We start from the raw sequence: 10,354 nt of genomic DNA on the forward strand, positions 1-10,354 counted from the left end.
ATCCAGAACCGTGGCTTCGTTGACAGCGCGTAAATCTTGTACCATCCTGTACACTGGAGGTTGGCCTTCTATCTGCTTCTTTTTGACTGGATACAGCGGAGTATTGCAAGGAGAAGTAGTAGGTATTATTGCACCGGATTCTAGGAGTGCAGCTACTTGAATAGATATTGCATCTAGTTGGGCCACTGATAAAGGATATTGGGCCTTGTATGGAAGAACATTAGGATCCTTAAGCACAACTTGTACCGGTGGGACATTGAGACGTCCAATGTCCATAGGTCCAGAGGCCCATAGGGTAGCTGGAAGATGGTCTAGCATGGTATTCAAAGAATTAAATAGATTATCCCAGGTTTCGGCACCAGGATCATGTACTACTGCCATAAGCATACAGGTTTCTTCAGGGGCAAGAGCAGTGTTGAGAGTGACAGTTCCTTTGTCAGTGAAGGTAATATTGGCTTGGATTTTGCTGAGAAAATCCGCTCCTAGAAGATTGAAAGGGCAAGTGGCACTGACCACAAATTGAGCTAGAGTAGATGAAGGCAGATGTATTGAAGAGCTTGTGACGGGTAAGGGGCGTGTGAGTGGGTTGTGTTGAACCACGCCTTCTAACCCACTACAGGGGAGTTGTATATCAGATAGCCAGGATGGTAATGCATCCGTCTCACAAAGCACGCTACGAGCAGCGCCAGTGTCAACAAGAAATGAGCAAGGTTTTCCGGCTACATCAAGAGTGATCTTAGGGGAAGGGCCGGAAGGAGGGGCGGAGACGGCCATGCAAATAGAGTCCCCCTCCTCCATTTGCTCGCCTATTTCCTATGGCTGAGGAGGAGGAGGTGGAGGAAGAGTGTTCTGGTTCTGGTTTTGGTTCTGGGCTTGATAAGCGGCCCACAGATGGCGACTACGGCATACTCTTTTAAGATGACCGACTTTTCCGCATCCAAAACATTTACGAGGTTGTCGCTGTCTGTCCGTGGCTTCATTAGTGGCGTCGGCTCCGGTCATTACCGCCATGATGGCGGACTTTTTCTTGCTGTTTCCTGCCTCCAATCCTTTAGCAACCTGTATAAGGACTTCAAGATCCATTGACCTCCATTCCGGGCGGCAGGTAGTGAGTACTTTGTTGAGATCAGAATGGAGGCCGTCTACAAAGGCACGACCCAACATACGAATATGTGCCACTTCTTGGAGTGAGAATCCTAGATCACGAAAATGTCGTTTGATTCTGTAGGCATATTTCTCCACTGACTCTCCTTTTTCTTGAGTTATATCCTGTAGAGATACTGTTTGTTCGGACAATCTGTCCTTCGCCCAGATTTCCAATTGCTTGATAAACTGTTGACCTGATTCAGTGGATCTGGGATCGCAAGGTAGATAAGATGGGTCTCGTATAATTTGGTTGAGAATAAGATCTGCGTAGTCTCCTGCTTTGGCTTGGACAATACTAACAAGGTCAGACCAGGTACATCCATAGGTAGTCCAGGCCTGTGAAACTTTTCGATAAAATGGCATTGGATGTGTATCAGGTTCAGGGAGATCTTTGACGATTGTATACAGTTGTTGCGGATTGAATGCTACATACTTGGAACGCGGCTCCGTGAAAGCAAGACCATCTCGTGGAGTAGCATTTTCTGTGGCGAGTCGGGTGGCTTGTACTATAGCTGCAGACATAATTTCAGCGAATTGAGAAGAAAACGGATTATTGGGATTTGTATTCCCCATGGATGGTGGCTGAGGGGCTGACGTACTTGAGGGCTGTTCGGTATCAGATTGTCGAGTATATCTTATACGGCGATGGCCTATAGGAGAACGTACAAAAGGTAAGCTCTGGTAAATACTTTGGGATTCCTCCCCCTCCTCTGAGCCCTCTTCTTCTGATAGACTGTCATGAGTGCCTATTTCTTCATCAGTGAAAATAGGTTGGTGCTTAGGCCTAGCTCCCATCTCCTCAGCATGGAGAACAGGTGGGTCAAAACCCACCAAGGGGGACTGTGTGTGTTTGGGCTTAGTTCTTCTTTGGGGTTTAGTTATTGGTTTCGGTCTAGGTAACCTTTTTCCCTTTTTAAGTATCATACTGCTGTCGGCATCGGATTGGGTTGGGGCAGCTGTTGCACCCTTGGTCGTATCTATTTCCTCCCCTTCTGGACTGTCGCCTGGGCCCATCATCATTAACGGGACAGTAGTGCTGGGTGTAGGTACCGGGAGGAGTGGGTGGAAATAGTACTGTTTGAGGTTTTTCTAGTGTTTTGCCTTCCTGGAGTAGTAGGCCTTCCTCAGCCTGGTGTTGGGCCGGAAGCATAACAGCACTAGTAGATATATTTTCCTTCTTTGTTTCCTCACCGCTTGCCATTATCATGATTGGGACCATATGTCTGGGTGCTGTAATCTGGGTAGGTAATACAAATGTGCCATCCGGATTAACTACTGGGTACAATGACACTGTGGGAATAGACATAGAAGATAACGGAGCTGGAGGTAGGCCAGAATTTTGGGCGTTGTCAGTTAACAAAGATGGCCTCGATGCCTGTACCGGATTTAACATGGAAGGCGGGGCAGGCAATTGGTGGGGATTTTCCACTGAAGACAGTTGGTGAAGTGCGTCACAAGATGGCGCTGGTGTCTGTGTCAGACACGACACAGTAGCCGGAGTAGACGGGGGGCGGGGGGCCTCACAGTACAGACAAGAGCGACGGCTTCCTGACGTCATTGCATTACAGGCTGGGCAGCTCCACCCCTTGTCCGACGACTCGGCGCCATTATAGAGCTGTGGCGTATAAGACATTGGAATTTTACACAGATATCTTGAGTGCTTTTCATCATACATTTCTTCGCCATCTAACGATTTAAATTCTTTGCTACAATCTAGCCAGATTTTAACAGTATCTTTCAATCCGTCGTCGTCTAATTTTCCTGCTTTTTCATTTAGGAGGTTTTGCCAGGTGCAAATTGATAAGGTTCCTCCTCTGGGTACTTTATATCGTTTTTCCAACTTAGATAATTGCTTAATGTATCTTTTCCCTCGTCTGTCAGCAACTAATTGGGAGGGAGTACAGAACCCACTTGGAACGCTGTTATCGTTCCCCATTCCGCAGCGGTATCGTAACCTTGTCCGCAACCGTCCGAAACCTTCTGATACGAGCGAGGCACACACACACTGTAGTAATATTATGCACTGGGGACAGGCGACTGGGCTGTCCAAAATAGTGTTAGTCTTACGGCACCGTCTGGGATCAGAGCAACTGGGTTGATCAGGTGTAGACTTGAAACACTTTACCGATTTCTACAGTGTGCTAGGGACAGACGACTAGGCTGTCCAAATTAGTGTTAGTCTTACAGCACCGTCTGGGATCAGAGCAACTGGGTTGATCAGGTGTAGACTTGAAACACTTTCCGAAACCTTTCCGAAACAGTGTGCTCGCCAGCAAAAGGGAGGCACCACAGTTCAACAAGTGATTATACAGTAGATTTACATGGGGTTCTTTTATTGCCTCTCGAGGGTGCGTCAACCACCTGAGTTCCCTCCTCCGAATACACACGTGAGTAACGAGAGACACACAAGGTAGATAAGAAACGATCTTACCTTGTAACTGGGCTGCAGTCCCAGGGTCTAATCGTCAGCTCACGGCGTGAACTCTCCCCGGGAGGGACCTCCGACAGGTACGGCTTCCTCGAGCCCCACGTTGGGCGCCAACTGTTTTGGATGCTTTCCAATAAAGCCTTTCTTCAATTGTTGAACTGCTCCAAATTATGTGAATATAAATGTACGTGCACGGAGAGAAAAATAAGACACACGACACACTCTGGGTCAGGTCCAAAATCACTCTGCTTTATTTTGTTTATATTATAGATTATATAGGGACGTCAAAAAGGGACGTCAGGTTACGTAAAGCTTATTAATTGGTTAATCCTGAAACTATGCGGAAATAGGCAGAAAGGCAGAAAACCGTTAGAAACAAATATTAGATACTTTCCTGCAACAAGATATAGCCAGAATGGCGCTTGCGGTTAGTAAAATATAGATAACTGAATACACTGCTACTTGCGTCTCTCACGTATCTGCGTGAGGTGTAACCCTTTATTGGTCGAGGCCAGCTTATATTCATTAAAGCAATAAGCGTTTCTTGCTGATATATATAATGGTTCCATAACACTATCATAACGAAATACACCCCTAGCCACCCTGTTTGTTCCTCCTAAGAATCCAACTGCCCATTATCATCTTTCCTCACTTGAGTATTAAGAATTTCGCACAAGCTCTACCACTGTGTCAGATCTTAGTGACTTTGTCCTACATCACACATGGAAAAGGAGACAGGCATGTGGAAGTGGCTGGTGGAGAAGGTGGTGGAGAACACTGAGATTGTGAGAGAATGTCGGTCACAAGCCCCTAATTCTAGTCGGCTGTGCCGCAGATGTAAGGTCTGAGACTACCATGACTGTTTCTGGGAAAAAAACTTGTTTATAATCGAGCAAATACGGTACTTCAGTAATATAAGAATGATGAACTGTTCTGTAAATTACTTCTGAGTAGGCATAGGAGAACATTTTGTTTTCAATGTTTTAAAAGTATGGCAGGTGTCACCAAACGGGTTTAACACTGTCCAACACATATGGTAAAATACTTAAATTTGGACACCACTTTGTACCTACAATTATGGTAGAAAATCCCAAAATGTGCATTTATTGCCACCAACTAATGACGTCTGTCCTGAAACGTACCTTATTCCTTAACTAGAACTCTCAGTTCTGAACTTGAAGGTTAGCTCCTATATATAGAGACCAGTTTTTATAATAAAAAAAAATTGTCCTGCTGGTGTTTATTATCGAGAAAAGCCCAGCCTGGCAGGCTGTTTCATTGTGCGTGTAAGTAGCGCCCAGTGGGATAGGGAGAAGCCATGCCTTGGATAAGTGGTCTCGACAAAAGAGTACGAACTGCTTTTTGCCGCTTGCTTGTTGACTGCTTTGAATTTGTAAGGAAATGGGCTGCCTCTGCTACATTCACAGCTGCAGAGCGAAAATCAACAGCGTTAATGCTTCTAAAATGCAAACCTACGCCTTTACAAACACATCTCAGGAAAAAAGAGACTGAGAACAATTTAAATTTCAGCCTTTGTTAGTGGCTTGTAATGTAATGTGGCTCGGTCTATCAAGAATATAAGAAAAGTATCATTTTTTATTTTTTACTATATCTATGGGGACTATATTAATATTTTGCAAATAAGGCACAATTATAATGGCTTGAATGCAAACACTTTTTTGTCTTAGACCCTGCATTATGTCAGATTATGAGTAAGCACCATCTAAAGTGCAAAATGTGTTAAGCCTTGTCTTTTTCTCACGTTGATTGTGTGTGTATACCAGCACATTATTTAGGATGTATTTATTTTTGTTCACATCATTCTTACCAAACAGTTGTGTGTCCCTTTCCCAAGATGCCTAGTGTTGTGTGACAGGTCTACCCGTAACATGTGGGTGGTGGTGTTACATCACTGTCTGTCCACTGTTTAGTAATGGCACCGTGATGTAACGGGAGGTTCTTCCTATGGAACAGCAGATCCCTGACACCAATATGGATGCCATTTTGGAACCGAGCACCCAAATCCTCCAGCAGTGACAATGAATGGGACGCTGGCTGGGACAGCCACCAGCAGCGCCAGTGCTTGTGATTATTGATGTAGAGTGCTTCTAAGGAATAGTTGCCTTCTAAATAGTCCATCTTTTAATAGCGCTGAGCATTTTGGAAATATAGGTTTCCTTTACCATCTGCGTTGTTCAGTGCTTTCTAAACGTATTTTCCAAGACTGTAATAATAACAGGTAAAGGAATGATTGATTTGTTGGTCAATGCACATTCCTTTTTGGACAGTTTAATACTCTAGATACAGATGGACAATGTGGAGTGTGAAAGAAAGAAAGTACACCCTCTTGTATGTATTGTATGGTTATACATATCAGGCCATAATAGCAATCATCTGTTTCTTAGCAGGTCTACAAATTGGGTAAATACAACCCCAGAGCTAGCACATGGCCATTAGTGAAATAATGCTAATATCTGCAAAGGTAATTTTACTTTGCATGGGGCAAGCTGGTTTAGAGTACATAAGCCAAATTCTATTTGCTGGTCACATTTCATAAATGGCATTAGATGTAAGCATGGATACAATGTGATCTTAAATTGTGTCCTGTTACCATGCTTCACGAAATGGAAATGGGCCATTGCTTTAAGTTCTGTTTTTTTTGGATCTGTGGCAAGTGCCTACGTTTCTACATACAATTTGCACTTTTTGTAAACTGAAAGCTAAACAATGCCACCTAGCCATCAGCGTGTCCTGCTGAAATAAGTCATAGACTACATTAGAGCGAGGCATAGGCTCACCATCCCACAGATCAAAATATTTACTCCTAAATTATCAGCAATGTTAATGTAATTGGGTCTAATTCAAGTATTAAGTATCACAGTATGGTAATAGTAATTCCCCTTTAAGAAGTCTCTGGCATGCAGCAAGACTGTTGGCTATAGATTCAGCTGATTGATTGAAGCGCTTAGCAGCAGGCTGTTGTTCTGTTCATTCAAAGCCCTGCAGGTAGCCATTTTTAATTTGGACCAATTTTCAATATTCTGTTGAAAGAATAGCAATAATTGCGCCTCGAGTGAATATGATTCATTTCCAAATATACACGCCGCAGGAAGTTTTGTGTTTTGTATTCTCTGTTCCTTTGCAAAAATATTCAACTTAATCATTGTCTGTTTAAATTTTGCAGAAAAACATTCTTAGTCTGGTAACCAGCTTTCCTGGAAAGATCAAATGCAGCTTTCACGTCACGCAGCAGAACTCTCCAATTTGCTGCGAGCTCCAGCCGTTTGTCACTGGTGAGTTGGGTCTTGTTCATGGAGACAGTTCAAGTGCCCATCATGAGCTATTATGGACACAGTGTTCAGGAATGCAGATGCTGTTTAATTTACAGGTTGAGGGGAACGCTTGACAATAAGTTATGGACGTGTATAATGTATTATTTTAACAGGAAGACACAAGACATACGCAGTGTGATCCACTTGACTAAGAAAGCACCAAAAACCAGATATGTCAAAATCGACCCGAGTAAATCTCATTTCAGATAAATGTTTCTGGCACTGAGAACATTACTTTGGTGAACCTCAAACCACTCCATAATTGCCACCAGAAGTCCTGATTTATTTTATATCCCTAATGGCATAAAGTTAGGCTAGGATTGTTGATGGACTTCTGGAGGTTAAACCGCTAATGTTAGGATTTGCATAAAAATACTTGTATACAAAGCTTCAGAGGGATAAATGTTTAATTGGTAAAGATTCTAAACTTTCTTCTTTCCCGATCAAGCAATGATAATAGTAGCATAACAGTTTGGTATAAAGCCAGGCTCCCCTTATAACTTATTAATAGTAAATTGTTAAGTATTAAATATAAAGTGATAAAATGAATTACGGGGGTAATGTTTTCCATTGGGCCATGTGGCTTAAAACAAAACAAAAATGGACATTTTTTTTTTTGGTTGGGAATGCGTGTCATTGTAGTGGAGGTTAGTGGGGTTAAAACAATGGGAAAACTTATCCTGGCCCATACTAATAACATGAAATAGAAGGTTTGACATTTTAATGATGATGGGAAGATTACACAGGTTAATTATTGTTTCTAACACCCACCAGCTCCTTAAATTATAGGCAATGAAAACTGCCCTCCTGTAGTTTCATGCTGATCCCGCAGGTTTCATATAATTTATTTGTGAATAAAGGGCAAACCGAGTATCTCCATATTAAGGGTTTTTTGGAAATCCATGTGTGCACGTAAAAGCAAATGATTCCGTCCAAAAGGTGTATACGGTGATGGAATTTCACACCTTTTTGCTAGACCTTGAGAGCAAATAAACCCGCACTTTACAACCACATATGGCAGCTTTTTACCGCCTGCTGCCTGTTGAACTTTACATAAAACTTTATACTTAACTTTAATAGACTCTACAAGTGAAGTTTTTTGAAGATTTCTTTTATGAAAGGTGCATTCATTTGCCACCTTTCCCAGCAATAATTAAATACGGCTGTTGTGTTGTGTTTTAGAAAAATGGCAATGCACTTCCTAACAGGAAAATATTTTAGCAACCACTCAGAATTGACATTTATGCCCTAAATACTAACAGCCAGAGCATTTTAATGCCTGCAAGCAGAGAGTGATTGGGAGGGTGATAGACGTGAAATGGTCTATTTCAGTGAGCAGAACAAAATGTTACTTATTAATAATAAGCAAGGTCAGCCCAGCCAGGTTTGTGCATTTTTAGTTTTGATTTTCTGTAAAAATAACTAAATGAAAGACTTTAACGCTCACCAATCAATGCTAAGTAAATAACTTTCTCAGCTGTTACAGATTTTGATATCAGTAATTAGGGATAGTATAATTATGTTATCCTTTCAACAACCACAAGGAAATTGTTATGTTTGTGCCCCTTTTTTTAATAGTTTTCCTGTACATCAGATTTTGTGTTTTTCTTTATTTTTGCCAGAGGGGAGAATTTCTACAAACGATCTAGCAAAATGTGTCTCTCGTGATCATCTGTGCTACATCTGTGGGCCACCTCCAATGATAGAATCCATGTGCAAACAGCTCGAAGGACTCCATATACCAAGAGACCAGATTTACTTTGAAAAATGGTGGTAGAACGTACTGTGTATCCTTAAGATGACAGCGAATGACTGACTGGAGATACAGTTTAGCTCCTCGTTAAGGAACGGTGTTTTCCTGTACCATGTGTCTATTATGTTGGTAAGGGCTGGAGAGAATAAAAAGGAGCAGGGCGGACATTAAATAATGTTTAAATTATAAGCTTGTGGTTAAACAGCCATCACTCCAAGGGTTGATGAAACTTGATTCATTTGAATCGTCATGGGTTTTAATGTGTGCTCGGCTTCTGTTAAGAATGTGTTAAAAAGGTATGGAGTGTTTTTTTTAATCATGTACTTGAATTATATAAAATGTATTTTATTTAATTATCACTTTTGTCTTCTGGTATCTCATTTCATTTCACAATCTAGTTTTCTCTCTATAACCCGATGGTTCTTTAGCTACTGTACAGAACTGTGAAATAGGCACTGACGTGTCGCCTGCAGTCTTCTCAGAATGTGGCTCCCACGTCCTCTCAGTTCTGACTATTCTCTACTTTCTCAATATAAGTGATTACACAAGTGTATATTTCGCAAAGGCTTTCCAGGATTTACTGACTTCTGGTTAACACCAAAGTTTATTTCACAAAATCTAAAAAGTCATATTGTGTCTTTCCCCTATGGATTATGCTTTAATTTTTCCAGATGTGTAGCCCAGGCCCGCACACAATGATTGTCGATCTTGTAATAGTTGTTTTCTGCCCGTTCATCTTCGTTACCACCATCTTTGTTAACACAGAGCACTGATCTTTCATTGGACCCTTTAATTTAAGATTTTAACAAACTTCCATTATTATCAGAATAATCTCTAGTCCAACACACACCTACACACATTCTGAAAATAAATGCTATACTATTTGGTTGTTATATGCATAAGCATACCTAATGACAAATAAAAGCAGAGGTTTTTTTTTCTGGTTAATGCAGTAAGGGTATTTAAACATGCATGGGATAGTAATATGAGTATCCTGAGGTTTGAGCCACTGAGGATTCAGGTCTGAGTGTCTACATCATGAGAAATGGACTAGTCTTCCCATGGTCCAAATTCTTTGGGAAAGAAAATACATTTTCCAGCAAACTCTCTAAATTTGGTTTTGGGTCAGGATTGGTAGAACAGGCCTCTCAAAATTTAGTTCTATCTTGTGGTTCTAGAACTAAGCACTGATGTCCGACTTGGTGGCATATTGTGGCCTAGGCTGGAGAGTAGAAATCTTGACTATATCCCCTCCGGTTATGTAAAAGTCTCACTGGTGGAGCAGTGATAGAGGATCTTTAGTGAGATTCCCCATCATGGCCCTTCAGTTCATCAGATGTGAGGAAGGAAAAAACGGAGTGAAGCCCAACATATAAACTTCACTTTGTCCTAATTCCCAAAGTTTTCTTTAAATGACTATTGTGTCTTCCTGAGAGCTTAGCTATAACTATACCTTATTAAAGGTCCTTTAAATTAATTTTTTGCAGCAATCGGTGAATAAACATACATACACTGCCTTTCAAAAGTTTTGGGGGGTCACTTAGCTTTTTCCAAGACAAATAGTCATTTACAACATCAACACCGTCTGCACTGCATTACTGATCCATTTCATGTTATTTTAATGAACACAATGTGTTTTTCTTTCAAAAACAAGTCAGTTTGTAAGTGACCCCAAATTTTTCAATGGTTAACTGT

At 41.5% G+C, this 10,354-nt stretch overlaps 1 protein-coding gene across 3 annotated transcripts in view; it reads left to right on the forward strand.

Annotated features, from left to right (window-relative positions):
- OXNAD1 (oxidoreductase NAD binding domain containing 1) overlaps positions 1-9,018 on the forward strand; it is a 33,191-nt gene extending 24,173 nt beyond the window's left edge. For all 3 annotated transcript variants that reach the window (XM_053467651.1, XM_053467652.1, XM_053467653.1), the window contains 2 exons: positions 6,759-6,867; positions 8,529-9,018. In XM_053467651.1, coding sequence (XP_053323626.1) covers positions 6,759-6,867; positions 8,529-8,683 — 264 coding nt within the window. In that variant the 3' untranslated portion in view covers positions 8,684-9,018. The remainder of the gene's footprint in view (positions 1-6,758; positions 6,868-8,528) is intronic.
- Positions 9,019-10,354: the final 1,336 nt, after the last annotated feature.

Source organism: Spea bombifrons, chromosome 5 (assembly GCF_027358695.1).
Source record: "Spea bombifrons isolate aSpeBom1 chromosome 5, aSpeBom1.2.pri, whole genome shotgun sequence".
Taxonomy (NCBI): Eukaryota; Metazoa; Chordata; class Amphibia; order Anura; family Pelobatidae; genus Spea; species Spea bombifrons.